At 43.4% G+C, this 17,627-nt stretch overlaps 1 protein-coding gene across 1 annotated transcript in view; it reads left to right on the plus strand.

The window, feature by feature from the left end:
- Positions 1–17,627, plus strand: part of CTSD (cathepsin D) — a 31,446-nt gene that overhangs the window by 6,728 nt on the left and 7,091 nt on the right. Inside the window, exons 3-4 of the mRNA XM_033155058.1 lie at positions 11,558–11,681; positions 14,417–14,535. Of these exons, the coding sequence (XP_033010949.1) occupies positions 11,558–11,681; positions 14,417–14,535 (243 nt within the window). The remainder of the gene's footprint in view (positions 1–11,557; positions 11,682–14,416; positions 14,536–17,627) is intronic.

Here is a 17,627-nt window from a genome sequence, read left to right on the forward strand (position 1 = left end):
CTGAATTCTTCTTGCTATTTTATAAATCGCAGAGAAAGTGCCACCATTGAACTCTGAAAAGAGGCCACTGTAGCTTGAAATGAAATTTGCTATAGTCTCTGCAGACTGTTTCCTTCTCTGAACTTTTTTTTTTTGTAAAGTGCTGCAACAGCCATCTTTCCTCTTCCTTGCTGATTTAATGATGCCATAATGTAATAATGGCTTGCAAGCCAAGGGATAAATAAACAGAATACATTCAGCATCTGAATTGGTGAGGTAATAGTGCTTTTTTGGAGTGGGGAAGTGTGTAAGGCCGACTTGCACTTCTTAGCAGATTTTCATCATTAGATTGGTCTAGATGATGTGCTATGATGCTAAGTTGCATCCATAGAGAAGTAATAGAAAAGATTCTATATATAGAATCTTTTCTATATATATGTGACGCTCAATCTTAAAACCAAGTTCACCCAGGTTTATTGGAATTTACATGTAAATATTTTGAGTAGTGCTTAGAACTAGTCATACCTCGTGTTGCTTCTGCTTCATGTTGCGTCTTTTCGCTTTACGTCCCGCGGCAACCTGGAAGTACCGGAATGGGATACTTCCGGGTTTTGCCGCATGCGCAGAAGCACTAAATCACATTATGCACAGAAGCGGCAAATCACGCCTGCGCAAACGCAGCACTTCACATTACGGGCATTTCACATTACGGACGGACCTCCGGAACGGATCCCGTCCATAACACGAGGTGCCACTGTACAGGTGGTGAACTGTTGGATCATTTTAGCAAATGTGAGAATAAGCCCAAATGGTGCTTGGTATGGATGGCTCTGTTGGATGATCATCAGGTAGAATCTTAAAAGTTGGAGGAAGTAGTCTTGTAGACCATCTAGTCCAGTTTTAACACCATGTTTAAAAAGCCTGACTGGCCTCAACTAGAAGTTGAGCACTTAGTGTCACTGGTCTCTTGCTGCGAAACCATTTCGGCAAGCATCCTCACTTCTGACTTTCAAGCATCTCTTGAAGACTTTTTAATGCCAGCAGGCATTAAATTCATGACCAGAAAGATTTGATTATCTGTATTTTCAAAAGTTAATTTATTAAAATGACATTTTATATTTTCACAATACATGCTGTTAAAATTTTATGATAAGGTGGTATAGAAAGTTTTTATGATACAGTCATACCTCGGGTTACGGCCGCTTCAGGTTGCGCAGTTTCGGGTTGCACACCGCACAGAGCTGTCAACCTTCCTTTTTTTGCATTGGGAAATGGCCATAGCTGTCAACTTCCCCTTTTTTTTTGCAATGGGAAACGGCGCTGGAATAAGGGAATTTCCCGCAAAAAAAGGAAAAGTTGACAGCTATGGGACCGCACCAAACCTGGAAGTAACAGAATGGGTTGCTTCCGGGTTTCGGCTATTGCGCATGTGCAGAAGCGCTGAATCGCGTCACACACATGCACAGACGCAGCGGTGCAGGTTGCGAATGTGCCTCCTGCACGGATCGCGTTCGCAACCTGAGCATCCACTGTATGATATACAGTGGCATAGAATTACTTCTGTAAATAAGTGTATTCTAATAAGCCATCTGAATGTTGACTTCATAGTTCAAAGCTTCTGGTTGTCCTTGGGCAGATTGGAGTGTGCCTCCAATACCCACACACCCAGCATTTCTCCTTAAACCACAGAGCTTTGAAGGAGAAGCCTGGGATGTGTGTGTGTTGCATTTGAAGGCATCTTCCCATCCTCCCATCAGCTGATGGGTGAGTAGGAGCACACCTTGCTTGACTGAAGGAACAACCTGGTTCCTCCTTTGAAGTGCTGCCCAGTACGAGTCTGTTTATAAAGGGCTGTTTGAAAGCTCTGTGATTTGCTTGCTTTGAAGTCCTGAGAATCAGGGCTTCAGGGGGAAGCATCACCTGATGTCACTGTGATTGGCAGGTGAACTGTCTCTCATGCCTGTCAACTGGCCTGCTGGGCTGGGTGAGATGAAGATCTGCCCATCCTATCAGAAAAGCTTCATTACCCTTGTCTTTGAAAGTGGGCCATGCTGACATGGGAAGGTAGTTGTATTGTGGGCTCTTTATTTAAAACCACAATACAATATACAGTAGTAGTAGTAGTAGTAGTAGTAGTAATTAATTTTACTCTTTATACCCCGCCCATCTGGCTGGGCTTCCCAGTAAAACCTATAAGCAGTAGGATCCAATTGTCTTATTAAAATTGTCAAATTAAAATCACAAGACCATGAAGATCTTTCCATATGGTCTCTTGACTTTCCCTGTCCTCGTACACATTTCCTGAATTGAAATAACTACGTAACGTCTGCCCATCACTCTCCACACTTGCTACTCTCTTTCTCTTAATTCTTGCATTCACAATTGGCCCCAGTCAGTCACTTCCTGCACCCAATCATTGAGGCCTGTAGTACTAGGGTGGGGCATCAGTGTTCTGTTCATGACAGGCATTCTGAATATGGGAGGATGTCTTTTGTTTTTCCTTCAGAAGTACCAAGCATCTGCTTTTAGACTTGTGGAGGGTTTTTCGCCACAGTAGTTGCAGAAATCCAGGCTGAACATCCTGAAGGGACATGCTTGTGTCTGGAGAGAGTTGTGACAGATGGGGAAGTTATGTGAGTGGCCAGTATAGCAGCTGAAGTCTGAGAGTTTGGGGGCTGCTTCTCCAGCTTGAGGTGCAACCTGGGCTTGCTGCGCTCTAAATTGTGTGTGCCTTGTCTCTTGGGAAAGCAAGTATCTTGGCTTCTCTTCCCGTCCCCGCCCCAGGCTCTTGTCAGCCATCCAGTTTCTCCTCCTGTGACTTGTCCTCTCTTTGTTTGCCAATCCCAAGGGAGTTCTACAAGCAGGGGGGACAGAAGTGTTTGATCAAGCTCTGCCTCTGATGTTGAAATGTGCAAGGTGAAGGTTGTGCAATACATGGCTGCTCCGAAACCATTTTTCCCCTATTTGAAGAAAGCTTTGTCTCATGCCAAAACTGAATTTCCACATTTGGAGTTATCGGTAATACAAATAGAACCTATCGGATTGCATGTATTTGCAGCAGACCAGAGAGAAACATAGATTGGAATCTTTCCCCATGACATACTTGACTTCAAGTGACAGATGGTGCTGTTTAAACACTCGAGCCCATACCTGTGTCCTGAAATACTTGCAGCCTAAGAGCACTGGATCATGTGCTTCTCTGAATGTGTAGATCAGCCCTCCAAACTAATGAGAGTTGAAGGCCATCTAGAATGCTTTTACCAGTTATTAGAAAAAGAAGTAAATTACTGCTGGACTGCATTGCCATTTATTCTTGCCACGTTGCAAATGGCAAACATGTGCTCTGTGTTATGTGTGGCAGCCCCTGTGTACTGCTTTTGTCAGGCTACTACTGCATTGACCTAGAGCAGGGTCAGTATTCTCTCTCTACTGCTCCAAGGCCACACTAAAACCTTCCATAACCCAGGGTCCTAAAAGAAATTACCTGCACATATGCCTTTCTTCCCCCCATCCTATAATTAACAGTTTACATAAAGCTTGTATCAGAATGCAGCTGGTAGTAATATACTTTTTTATGTCTAGTTTTGTGCATGGAAACGGAACTGGCTGCTCTTCAGGTGTGTGAAAGTACTCGAGACCCTCAATCAGTCATACCTTTCCTCATTTCCATTGGCTGCCATGTAAAAATAACAGATGGGTTTTGGCCAATTACCAATGGCAGTGGAGCACTATGTGCCTCTACGCCTCAAGAGTAGGATCTGTAACTTCCTCCAGACTGCAGGTCACTGGAGCTGTTGAAGATGTTGGAGGATGGACCAGAGAGGAGAGCAGGCATCATGAACCTGATTGTCCTTATTTCCCTTGGAGAAAGGCGAGCAGTAGATATTCTGCTTGCTTTGCTTCCTTTATACTTCACTCTTCCAAGAACATATACCAGGGACTTTCTCTGCTAAATTTCTCCCTGTATATTCAGAAAACGATAATTATCTGGAAACTTTCAAGGAACGTCCCAAGTTTTTTAATGCTAGGCTTTTTGGTTTGTTACGCTGCATGAGAAATGTATATTTTTTTGCAGGAAATTACAAATGCCTTTCTTAAAGTGTTTCTGTTACCAGAAGCACTCGAAATTTGTAGCAGCTGTAATAGGCAGCCAATCACCAAACAATTCTGTTCATATCCCCACAACAGTAAGTGTCGCTGAATTTTAACGGGTAGATGGGTAGGCATTCTCCCAAACACTGGGTCTAAACTGCAAGCTTCAAAACTAGTGGAGTATATAACATGCTTAGGCTTTGAGAAAAGTGATGGGAGAGAATAGATTGCTCCCAGATGTATGCAGGAGAAAAACCTTCTTTCACTTTTGGGACAAGCAGAATATATTAAATGGTTCTTTTTGTGCCTTGTCTCCTGTTTTGTGAACAATGGCAAATGAGATCTTAAGCACTGTAAAAGTTTAATTGCACTACCAGTGACTTATTTTTACTTTTTTAAGTGAACAAAAAGTGACAACAAGGCTTAACCCTCCTGCCTCTGATGTGTGCAGGGTATTGTGCAAAGGCTGGATTGGGGCTAGCTTTGAAATAGTGCTACATCTAAGACTTGCTCCCCCCCCCCCATTCCTACCGTCCTGCAATGATCCCCATTTTTCTTGTTCCATGAGGAGATAAGACTATGGGGGGTTGATAGTTGTGGTACAAAAACCCAGCTATTTTCAGTTAGCTTTATCTACAAAAGTGCTGCGTATCTATTTTGAAGTCTAGTCATGAGACAGATAAACTGTAACAGAGCTCCTGACATGATAATTGTGCAAATAATAGCTTACTGATGAGCTCTCTCTTGTGACACACACACACACACACACACACACACATACACACATAGTCCAGAAGCTTATAAATCCTTTTGCCATGAGTGAATGTTTTCCCCATGTATACAACTGGATTTGCTAACTCATTTGCCCAGTTTAAGTAGCCTTCCAATGGAACTGCAGACCTGAACAACTCTTTTTATCAAGAGAATGCCATGGAGGGACCCCAGAAAAATGCTTTGATGAAGCTTGAGCATGCTCAGTGGGCATGGAATGCTGACTGCCTCTTGGGAGGGGGAACAGGGTGGCTGGAATCTGCACCACATTTTCTTGCAGGTCCCTCTTGTGTTCTTAGGGGAAGCCAGCAGCAATTGCAGAAGGAAACTAGGATGAATCAATCATTCAAACAGGGCCATTATTATGGCCACTTTCCTATGGGGGCATGCAATTAAACACTATGTTTTTTGTGTGATCATATATATCTAGTCTTCCCGCCACACACCCATCCCTCCTTGTTGGTATGAATTAATGTTTGACCTGGGTAGCAAGTGTGCATATGTGGGTATGGGTTGTGTGCCATCATTCACGTCCAAGCAGGGAATGTCATCCGTTTTTATTTGACCGGGGGGGGGGAGAGAGAGAGGATAGGCTACTGAAGAGGATAGGGTACGTTCTCACTTTTGAAAATGGTGCTAACTGCTCTATGGCTCCATAATGTCACCACTTAGAGCACAGTGCAACTTCACTTTGCAGGAGTAGGTCTTTTTGTCGGTATGAACCGGAGATACATACTGCACTCCTGACCCCTGAATGTAATATTTCCTTTGTCAGCTTGAAAAATACTAGGCGAGGCATCCACCCACCTGAAGATAGCCTAGTTAATAGTTCATTATGATACCTTCAGTTCTCATTTTGCCCTGTCATTCAAATCGCAGGGATGAGCCTGTGCTTTGGGGTCAACTTAATGGTAATGCTTCTGGGATACCCCTCACCCTTATTCACATACTTATTGGCTGTAATGTCATGAGTGCCACTGGTGTGAGAGAAATCAGTGCTGACTGAGGCCAGCTCACTAGTGGCAAGCATAAAATGGTGGTTGTATCTGGCATGGCAGCTTTAATTCTTCAGGTCCTGTTGGAGCATACAGTTTGGGTGTTGCTCTGCTAGAATTATGTATGTGGAAGATTCCCCCCCCTCCTTTTTAAATGAATGTTGCAAGCAAGGGGGTTGTTTACATAGGTTAATATTTGAGCTTAATATGGGAAGCAGTGTTGACTTCTCATTTAGGAACTGTAAAAGACTTCTTCAAAATTACAGCCCAGTCCTAATTTTGGTTGCATTTAGCATCTAGGGTGTGGCACACCCGTGGCTGTGCTGAGCCACCATTACAAAGGGAGGCTGCTTTGGACTAGTTGGCTGCTACACCAGAACAAGGCAGCACACTAGTCCAACGTGGGACCTGCCAGATGTTTTGAACTACAACTCCCATCAGCCCTCACACATTTGGAGTAGTCTAAAACATGTGGAAGTCAGCAGGTTGGGGAAGTCTGGTGGGTAGAGATGTGGATGAATTAAACAAGTCCAGTATAGAAGTGGTTGGCTTCAGCTAGTCTGTCTGTCTGTCTTTCTTTCTCTCTCTCTCTCTCTCTCTCTCTCTCTCTCTCTCTTTACAAAAACAACAAACCTCTACTTGATGCTGTGGTTTCCAACATCAGCTGGTCAGTCTTGTCCCTCTTTCACCACATTGAATCTTTGTTATATCCTCCTATTTTGCAACACCTTCCCTTCTGAAAATAGCAGAAGTGGAAGGAAAAGTTGCTTCATGGCTGTTGTAAGCTTGTTACTGTCAGGTTTTAAAAAAATAATACTGCTGCTGTTGGTAAGTAGCAAACTTGGGCAATCTTGAAGAGGACTGGAAGCTCTCTCTGACACACCCAAACCACCTCTGCACTCATTCACACAGGCAATATATATATTTTCCTGGTGCTTTTATATGCCTATTCAAGCTTCTAACAATGGAGCATCCTGCAAAAGAAGCTGCTTTACCTTGCACCAAACCATTGTCCATCTACCTCACTATTGTCTGTACTGACTAGCAGAGGCTCTACAGAGTTTTCAGACCTACTACTTGGCTACGCTGGAGACTGAACCTGGATGCTCTCTCTTTGTAAAACGCAAAGGTGCAAGGTTTTGCCTGGGATGTGAATCCAGCACCTCCTGCACCCAAAGCAAAAGGGACCCAGTGCCACTAGACACATTCTGTGGATACAAAAAATGGCAGGTCCATGGGTGCCACTGTTGTTTACGGCCGATGGGATGTTCTCCCTTCCTTCCTTAAGGCTGCGAAGGTGGTCAAGGTTGTAATGGTGACAGCTTTCTAAAGTGGTCAAAATTATAGTTGGGAAAAGCACTCTGTCAGTTTTCTGGCTTGAAGTGCAGGTGGAGATCATTCTTCTGTATATTTCCGAGAGGAACTCCCTGTTAACCTGAAGCCTAGCCCTCCTAGCCAGGTTACCACCACTCCTCTAAACACCACCTCCTTTGCAATTTGCAAGAACAAGACACTTCTGAGTCAGCTTTCCAATTAATATCACTTAGAATCAGAGTAAGGCTCCTCCCCCCCCAACCCAATATGTTTAGGTGTTGTAACAGCTTCATACCTGCCTTGGCTTTATTCCATCTTTCTTTACAAGCAGTCCCGATGGTGGCTGTTACACAATGGCCTATCTATGTTAGGAAAGGAGAAGTGAAGTGGATTTCTTATCTTGAATTGCCTAGTGAGCCACCCAAATATGAAATCCTCCACTTGATGTATTTCTTAACTCTTGCCCTAAACATATTGGGTTGGTGGCGGGGGGGGGGGGGCTTACTCTGATTCCAAGTGATATTAATTGGAAAGCTGACTCAGAAGTGTCTTGTTCTTGCAAATTGCAAAGGAGGTGGTGTTTAGAGGAGTGGCGGCAACCTAGCTAGGAGGGCTAGGGTTGTGGACATTGGACAAAAGAGGAGGTTGGGCTAGATGAGCCTCATGGTCCCTTCCAACTCGACAATTCTAGTTGTATAATGCATGGATGACCACACACACAAGCCTCGCAGGTGCAACTATTAGGGGCTGCAGTGCAGAACAGAGACAGGATGGACTAGATGCATATGTGGTGGTGGCATCAGGTAAATGCTCAGTAGAGACACCAATGCTAGGGAGTTATATATAGCAGGCATGGTGTTTCTCTGTGCATTTTATATATAGTGGCAGCCTACGTCTGCAGCAGACAGCTTAGAAACAGCCTTAACAGACTGTGATCAATGCAGCTCCTGGTCCCCCTTTTATAGTTTGCTTTCAAAAGTGGTAGGGAGGAGAAGAGAAACTATGTTTTTGCCAACCTTCCGTCAATTATTGCTCATCCCAGATTGAAGATCCCAATCCAGATATTTCTGTGGATTGCAGCAATCTCCTAGCAGGTGTACCTGAAGAGGGGTATAAGCAGCCAGTAGCTCCACATCAGCAGTTTCCAACACATTCAAATGTAAATGAGTAAGAAAAAATTATTGTGGTTCTCAAGATGAAAAAATAAGTGCACTGTGCCTGCTCAAGCCAGGAAAACACTTGGCTAAGTTCACAAACCTGTTTTGGAGGGGGGGGGGGAAATGCCATGTGTGTTGGGTTGCCACCCTTTCTTTCTTCTCCAGGCAGAACGTCCGTAATTGCTGTTGGATCAGCAAAAATGGGAAGAGGCGCAGCTTTCCCCAATGCTGAGGTGCAGCAGTTGCCAGCGGAAGGGAACAGCAAGCTGTACCTAATCAGTTTAGTAGGAATACTGTTTCAATAAGTTTTTGGTTTTTTTAAAAGTCAGGAAAGTGAGGTTTACTTTCGTTTGCATACTATGGCCATGACAGCTGAGGAGGGAGGAACCATCCAAAGCATTCTTCCATTAAGTGCAAATTTCAGCAGGCTACAGGATATTGATTGTGGTAGATGAAGAGCTCTTTGCAACTGGAAATTCCTCTCCCCCCTCTCTTTCCCCCCCTTTCTGTGGTCAGTACATGCACTGGAAGCAAAAGGCATAAAGACCTATTTAATCCTTGTTGGTTCAGCATGTACGTTACTTTTGCACTCACTGGTGCTTATGCTGGAGCAGAAAGGGAACATGTTTATGTCTCATCAAGCAATTGAGTCAAATGCTGACTGCATGGTTTGCTAGGATGTCTTTGGAAACCTAAGAGAGCCTCCCTCGCTCCCTCCCTCTTGTTTAAAAGTTGGAGGAGCCAGGAATATATTCCCTGCTGTAGTAGCTGCAGCCCTGGAGAGGGATGAGGAGCAATGACTGATGCGCAGAGGCACACAAGTAACCTCCATTTACTCAGTGTGTTAGAGGAGAAAGGCTTAGCTAAGGCGGTGTGTGTGTGTGGACCTTTGTTACAAATGTTCTCCCTTTAACACATAGCAAAAATGGGCGTGGGGAAACCTTGGGGAGAGGTAGTGTGCAAGTTCTGTGCCCTCTCATAGGATAGGTGCTATTTCAGTTTTAGTTCTGCCCTGCCACTTGTTGGACCGTATTAAACAGCAGGACCCACCTGGCTGCTGTTAGCACAAACCCATTGTGTCTTTGTTCTAGATGCTGCTTGCAGAATTTCCACTCGGTGTTAAAGGGTAGGTTAGGGAGGGAGTTACTGCTTGTCTTCCAGCAGCAGTGTCTCACTTCCAGAGTCTCTTCCCCCTCCTCAAAAATAGGTGTGTGTGTGTGTTTCACAACAGTGTAGGTCAGGCTTCCGCAACCTCAGCCCTCCAGATGTTTTGAGACTACAATTCCCACCATCCCTGGCCACTAGTCCTGCTAGCTAGGGATCATGGGAAATGTAGGCCAAAAACATCTGGAGGGCTGAGGTTGGGGAAGCCTGGTGTAGGTCCTAATGGAGGAATCTGCAAAATGATGCTAGTAAATGGATTTGTAGCAATTCCTTCTGGAAAAAAAACCCGGAAAAAACGGGGGGTTTTCCGAGCTTCAAAATTTCCGGAAATTTTACATCTCTACTTGTGACTAAGGAACTCTGAATAGGCAAGCATATGTGCTGGTAAGCAAAATGAAGTTACTGGCTTAGCCAAGTGAAGTTTAAATATTGTCACCAAAACATGGTCATTTGAATCTACCTTTTGTAAGGCAGTAACTCCCAAACATTGAGCATGAAATTGGGTACACCTTCTGTCATTCTTATCCACACACACACACACAAACACTTACTTTCAAGGGAGTTAGACATTCTGTTGCAATATGTGACTTGAAGGTTTGCTGAGAGAGTTGCATATAAATATTGGGCATGTTTGGGATACAAAACTGTTTTAAATTCAAGCACACTTTCCCAAGAGGGAATGATGACATCCTGTTCTATCCATCACGGGGCCATCGCAGATGAGCATTTGCTTGGTTTTTGGATGTTGCAAATGAACTTGCAGTAAAGAGCTGGCTTAGCACTTGTTCAAATAGAGCATTTTAGTACTGCCACATAAGTGAATGGTAGCAATTCATTCTTAGGGTTGGAGTGAAATCCCTTGGCTCTGAGTGGCTAAGGCCTTACTCTTGGGAATAATGGAGAGGCATAATACATCTTTGTGTTCTGAACACACTGACAATTAAACATTGCAGTGTTTAAGCCAAGGATGAGCAATCTGTTGTTCTCTATATTCTGCTGGACTCTAACTCTTTCATCCAGCATGCCCAGTGGTTGGGTATGATGGTGGAAGTTGTAATCCACCAACCTCTGGAGGGCCACAGGTTCCTCATCTAAGCCCCATATGTGATATCAATCGTGATGATAAACACGTTGTTAGTTTATAATAACTACAGTGGTACCTTGGTTCTCAAAACTTAAATCAGTTCCGGAAGTCCGTTCCAAAAACCAAAGCGTTCCAAAACCAAGGCGCGCTTTCCCATATAAAGTAATGCAAAATGGATTAACCCGTTCCAGACTTTTAAGAACAACCCCTAAAACAGCAATTTAACATGAATTTTACTATCTAACAAGACCATTGATCCATAAAATGAAAGCAATAAACAATGTATTGCAGTCACACAATCAATCAGTAGCTGAACTGGGTTCCACACAGTCACAGAAACAAAACAGAAAAGCCACAAAACCGCTAAAAGAATAGCAAAAACATTCAAGCTGTGGTGACCATTGCAACATCTTGTGGGAGCAAATGAGACTTGCATCAAGAGTCTCCCCATCTTGATACAGCCAACTCTCCCTTTGTTTTATTTATTTACTTTGCATCTTCTTCCTTTCCTCTAAGGGGCTAAAGGCAACCTTCATTGCCTCCATCCCTCCTGCCCCATTTTTTTCCTCACAAAAAAATAACGGTAAGGTAGTTCAGGCTGAGAGAGAATGACTGGCCCACAGACACCCAAGGAAGCTTCATATCTTAGTGGGAATTTGTACCTGGGTCTCCTTACTCCTGCTCTGACCCTCTGATCATTATTTCTCCCTGGTGCACACTCCTTGTCCCTCTGTCTACATGCAGTTTGATCTGGGCATGGGGTAGTTACGTAAGTTTGGTGGCTTCTTTTGAGATAGTCACTGACTTATCTCAATTCTATAAATAACACTGTGGTAAGAATGATCCTTTAGTAGTAACCCTCCGTACTGTGGGGTAATGAGCATTGTATTTGGCAATCCAGTACCATGAAAGTGATGCTTCTCTTATTCTTTGTAAACCTGGTGCTAGCCTGGAATGATCTTCTTACCTTTTGTCCTCTCATCTCAACTTTCATTTTGCAGGCTCAGTATTATGGAGAGATTGGCATTGGGACACCCCCACAGAAGTTTACTGTTGTCTTCGACACTGGCTCTTCCAACCTCTGGGTGCCTTCTATCCACTGCGGCTTGTTCGACCTTGCTTGCTGTAAGTATCTCTTCAGTTGACTGACTTAAGTAGCACCATCCATTAATCCTCCATAGTGTATTTATGTGATAAAGCCTAAGCCAAGCTCTTACTTTGCATGAAAATGACTAAGTTAAAAAAAAATATTTTTATTTGCCATATCATTGATTGTGTACAGTGGTACCTTGGGTTACAAACGCTTTGGGTTACAAACCCCGCTAACCCGGAAGTAGTTGCTCTGGGTTGCGGACTTTGCCCCAGGATGAGAACGGAAATCGCGTGCTGGCAGCAGGAGGCCCCGTTAGCGAAAGCACGCCTCAGGTTAAGAACGGACCTCCAGAACGAATTAAGTTCGTAACCCGAGGTACCACTGTACTTCATTTTGAGAAGCCTGATACTTCCTGTCCACTATTTTTAAATGTTGTTTCCAACTTGACTCCCCAATCCTTGCTGCTTTTTAAGAATACTTGGATTCAACTGACCATTGCTTGAGAGGCAAAGAAGTGTACTTCTCTCTCCTGGGATGCACGCTCCTCAGCATGTTGGGAACTGGTCAGCCAGATATATCTATCACTGTTCTTATATTATTGAGGCATATAACCTTGCAATTTGAAATTTAAATATAACCTTTAGTTCTGAATAACATTTTGCCATTTAGAACAGAAGTGGATAACCTGCTACTGGGCTCCAGCTCCCATTGGCCCCTGCCAACTTGGACCCAATGGTCAGGGACAATGGGATTTGTAGTCCAGCAGCATCTGCAGGAGCCAGCACTGATTTAGAACTTATGCTGTCATCTGTGTTTTACCCTCTTTCCCAGAGGATCTGTCAAAGCACTTAAACAGAGTTGGTGGCAACACAGGTCTGCTGATCATTCCACCGTTTTTACCTCTGAACACCTAAAGTGGTGATAAAATATACTCCATCTCTTAACTATTGAATTAAATGCAGCTGTTTCTGCTTGTGATGAGACCCTTGTGCACATTGGTAGAGATCACGGTGACCACGTCTTCTGAACTTAACCTGTGTGCAGCAACTCTGCTGGCTGAAACTGATGGGAGTTTTAAAACATCCCTGACCACTGGCCATTCTGGTGAGGGCTGATGGAAGTTTTATTCCAGCAGTAGTTACAGGGCTGCTTGTTAGCCACCCTTGCTTTAGGTGGAAAACAGATAATGACTTTATTAAAGGTGGTTTGAAAGAGGGAGTTCTACTCTTGTTATGCACACCCAGCTGGATTTGCAAGCTTTTATTCTGTAAAGCCTGTTTGACTAGAAATGCATGGGACAAATAAAAAGAGTGCATCATGGGAAATGAAGCCCCTCAAACTACTTTCAACCCTCTTGAAAAGTGTGTGAGCTCAGCACGTGTACCCTGCCTTTTCATGTCTTGGGAATCCTCAAGAAACGAACCTGCCAGGTGTACTTGAATCCCAAAATACACTTTCCAAATCCAATTTACCAGCCAAATTGGATCTCTCCACTTAATTCTCCATGTGTTCGAAGAGCTTTAGAAAGCACTCTTTGCTAATGCTTTCAGGTAAAGAGATGCATGTTGGCAGTCGCTCTACCCTATTCTGGGTAGTTCAAGAGGAATGAAAAATTATTCTTCCCAGCAGATGGGACTTGAAACAGGCAGAGTAAGTTGTGCTACAACCATGCCAGATCTAGCTAAGATTTGGTAAAGACCACCTTTCTCCGGAAGCCCCTGTGAGCTGTGATTTAACTGTAGCTGCTTACCTAAACATCCTCAATACCATTGTGGGCATGGCATAAAAAGTTCAATTTATAGAAGAAGACTAGGTTCATATGCTGTCTAGATGTAGAAATAGTAACTTCCTTCACTGCTTCTCCACTTAAGATGTTCAGGAGGCGATATAGCTGTGATTATTAAGTAACCATGGCCTCCGTTTATAAAATGAGTCCAGTCCAGCAGTCCCTAATCTTGCACATAATCGGGGTTAGCAGTAACCTTGCTACCTGCTATCAGTCAATATTTCACTCTAGCCCTTCAGAACAATTTGGCTGACCTAGAAATTTGTTGTTTTGAAATGAAACCTATAATTGTCCATATTCTGGTTTGTTGGTTGATAAGTGACACTACAGGGTGGGGAGTGTCCATGTTTGTCCTGGGGTTTTTCTTCCAGAATAATGACTACATCCATTCTGGGGGTTCTAGCATGAGGTCATCAAGTGCATCTCTAAGTCAGGTCTGCATCAAAGCACAATTGCCTTTTGCTTGTTTCTTTGAATGTACAGTGGTACCTCTAGTTACGAACTTATTTCGTTCTGGAGGTCCATTCTTAACCTGAAACTGTTCTTAACTAGAGGCATGCTTTCGCTAATGGGGCCTCTTGCTGCTGCTGCGCCACCGGCACACAATTTCCGTTCTCATCATGGGGCAAAGTTCTCAACTACTCTTCCAGGTTAGCAGAGTTTGTAACTTGAAGCGTTTGTAACCTGAGGCATTTGTAACTCGAGGTACCACTGTATTTACATACAAGAATCAAGAAAACTGAACGTAAGGAAAACAAATTGTTGTTTTCCTGCCAAATAATTAAATGCTGCAAAACTGGTTCCTAACACTAATTAAAAAGCTGTGAGAAAGGGATTATGAATTGGCTTATAGTTTCTGTTTGGTCTGGAACACAGGGTTGGTGTCTCCACAAACATTTGTCAAGTGTTCCAAGTTGGTAGGCTGTGTGTGAAAATGGGATTTATGTATGTGTGTGTGTGTTTGTTATTTCCTCCCTGCAGTGCTGCATCACAAATATGATTCTTCCAAGTCCAGCTCGTATGTGAAAAATGGTACAGACTTTGCTATCCATTATGGTACTGGGAGCCTGTCAGGATTTCTCAGCCAAGATCATGTAACGGTTAGTACATCAGCAATAATTCTCCAAGCTGTTAAAGTTTTGAGTCTTTAACAAAACAACGACATCCTACCACCACCATATGAGAGTACTGAAATATCACAGTGTGGTAGCAACTCCTGGGGATAGTACCAAAAGTTTGTGAGGCATATGGGATGTGCTTTTTGCAAAACATAGATTTCCTACCCAGTGATCAGCTTTGATGCTGAGCACTCTGGGTTTGTTTTGCTTATTCAGAAAGGTAGTAAGAGCAACTCCTGATTCTTCAAGATGTAAAGCAAGTAAATGACAGCATTGTGGTAATTTAAAAACAAAAACAAACCTAAGGTAGGAGAAGTTAGTTTCAAATTTATTGTCCTGTGGCTGCACCTTAAAACAACTTTTCTCGTGGTGCGCCGTGAAAGACCCCAGAAGCTCTCTTTGCCACTCCTTTCTATGAGCCTGCCATCTTTAGTGGCCAGTTTTATTTTATTTTTTAAACAGAATTTATTGACATTTTCACAAAATAACACAAACCCAACCCCCACACCTACAAATATCAAAACAAATACAAATACACATAATGTCAGGATTCTTCTTCTTGTCTGTATACCTTACTAAAAAAAAATTCTAGTTCCAAATCTTGACGTTTGACTTCCCCCGCCTGTACACCTTCGGTTTTAAAACAATACACTATTTCCTTAACAACTTTTCTCTATAAAAATTTAGCATTACTTAAAAAAAGGAAAAAACACCTTTATCTTAATCTTTGCATTATAACCTAAAACTTAACCAAATATTCTTACAGCTAGACTTATTTCTTCTATCATTTATCATGCTGCTTTTAACTTAGATTCAATATCTCCTTACTTATTTAAAATAAACTTGTAATTAACAGACTTCACACTCCGATTTCGGATATCATGGCAGACCATCTATGTTATACTTTAATTGATTCAGCCCACTCCCCTTTTGTCCATTATCTTCTCCTGTCTTTCACCAGAACCGGATCTCCTATTGTATTCTTCTGAGTGTCCACAGATCCTGATTGCAACCACAACAAACCCTGCATCGAGCTCCAAGATGTTCGCCCTCTCCAATCTGAGTTTCTCCGTGTCTTTGTACCATACTTCTTCTTCTTGTAGAAATCTTAATTCTATGTCCCTCGACCCCGAGCTGCCACCTCGAAGTCTGGATATTAAAAATCTTTCCGTTCCAGGGTTACTGCCACCCCCTGAACTCGGCCCCTGTTCCAGACGGATTTGCTCAGCCATCTCAAACCATCCTTGCAGCACATCTTCCAACTCTTTGCAAAAGTCTGTTTCCATTGAATAAAACTTTCGAAAAGCCTCCTCTGTGGAAAACAAATTCTTTCCATTTATAATCGCACTCAAGGCTCTTAGTTTTCGATCAAGCAGTTCCAGTTGAAAGACAGTAAGCTTTTCCTCCTCCTCCCAGTCCTTCAGTGCCAACATAAATGCAAAGTCCAGCATCTTCGGGGGGAGGTGGGTATCAGATTGCATTTCCTGTCTTTTCCTTCCTTTGTCTGAATTTTTTCCTACGCAAGTCCGAAACATCGCCATTTCTTCCAATGCCGGAGTATAAAGACCAAAACTTCAAATGGAGATATTTTTTCCTCAGTTAACCCCCAAAAGGAGATCTCAACAGACTCAGCTTTCAAATTCCAAGTACTTTCAATTGATTGTTGTAGCAGCAGTCACTTAAAGAGTTAATTTCTTTCACCACCCGAAGGGAGAGAGGCGGGCTGCCTTTCTTCTCTTAATCCCAGAGCTTTCCCGGAATACAAAGAGTCAGTCAATTACTCACAGCTTCTGGTTTCTTAGCAACTCCTTAATGATAGGTAGAACAGAGACGCTCATCACGGACTTTGCCTCCGCATGTAAACATCCCGGTTGGGGCATTTCCCCTAAGGCCCGGCTCCGTGGTCCCTTCACCCCCACTCCCCCTTTACAGGGGGTGCGGGGGAAGGGTTCGGAGCACAATGGGCACAGCCGGGGAGCCCAGGGCACGGGACGCTCTTCCCGTGCCCCAACTGGAGCCCGCTATGCGGTAGCGGAGCTCCTAACCCCCGGGATGAACTGGGTGCCTCGCAGCCGAAGCAACCCACGACCATTTAGTGGCCAGTTTTAAAGCCACATGTGCATGGAAAGAATTGCCTTGATTTGTTCCTAATCCTCCTAAAGTAAACTACAGCTGCTGTGGCCTTAAGGGAGCCCGTACTTGTCCTGTTCAAGTTGATGGAAGTTGCTAGACTAGGGTGATACAATTATTTTACGCAGCATTTAGCACCAAACACTGAAACTTAGTTTCTGAAAAAGCTTCAGCCGTTGTGTCTCGTTATAAGGAAAGGGGAGCAAGGGAGATTTAACTATGATATGCATATAATCACTGGCTGATGAAGCAACTTTTACAGGGCAAAGTTGTCTTGTCCCTTCTTATTCTTAGGAGTGTTGGCTAACAGAGCAGAAAAATTCAGAATAATCATAATCGTATACTAAGTTTTTGTCCTGCCCTTCCCCCCAAAGGCAATTAGGGTGGCAAACCATAAAGCGATATAACAGCACAATTAAAAAACAAAGCAAGGAAAAACTTTGAAAGCGTCTAAAAACATATTAAAAAAGTGACATGTCCTCACATCTAGTAATTTCAGGGTTGCTAGGAACAGTATCTTTCAACCATCCAATGCCTGGGTGAGCAGGGATGTTTTTAAAATTCCTCCTGAATGTTAATAGTGAGGGAGACAAACAAACAAGAGATTAGAAAGAACAATTCGGACATACCAAACAAAATCTTTGCCAAGTCTCGCAATTTCATCATATCTGGTCATAAATTGAGTGGAGAAGAAACAGTCATGTGAAGCCCTGGATGGTATTTCTTTCTCCTTCCCACACCCTGTGCCACCTTTGGTCAGATCACCTGGGATTGCTCACTTTCGTGGCTGAGCAGCAAGGAAGGACAGGAGCAGAGAAAAGCAGAGCTGTTGCCACAGTGACTCCCAAGGTTTGAAAATTGCTGCCTGGGGGAAGTTCAGAGCTTAACATCTCTGCGGCTTCAGAGAGGTGATAAAACTTCCTCTTTTCAGCAATTGTTTGGGT

The sequence above is a fragment of the Lacerta agilis genome, chromosome 1, assembly GCF_009819535.1.
Source record: "Lacerta agilis isolate rLacAgi1 chromosome 1, rLacAgi1.pri, whole genome shotgun sequence".
NCBI lineage: Eukaryota > Metazoa > Chordata > Lepidosauria > Squamata > Lacertidae > Lacerta > Lacerta agilis.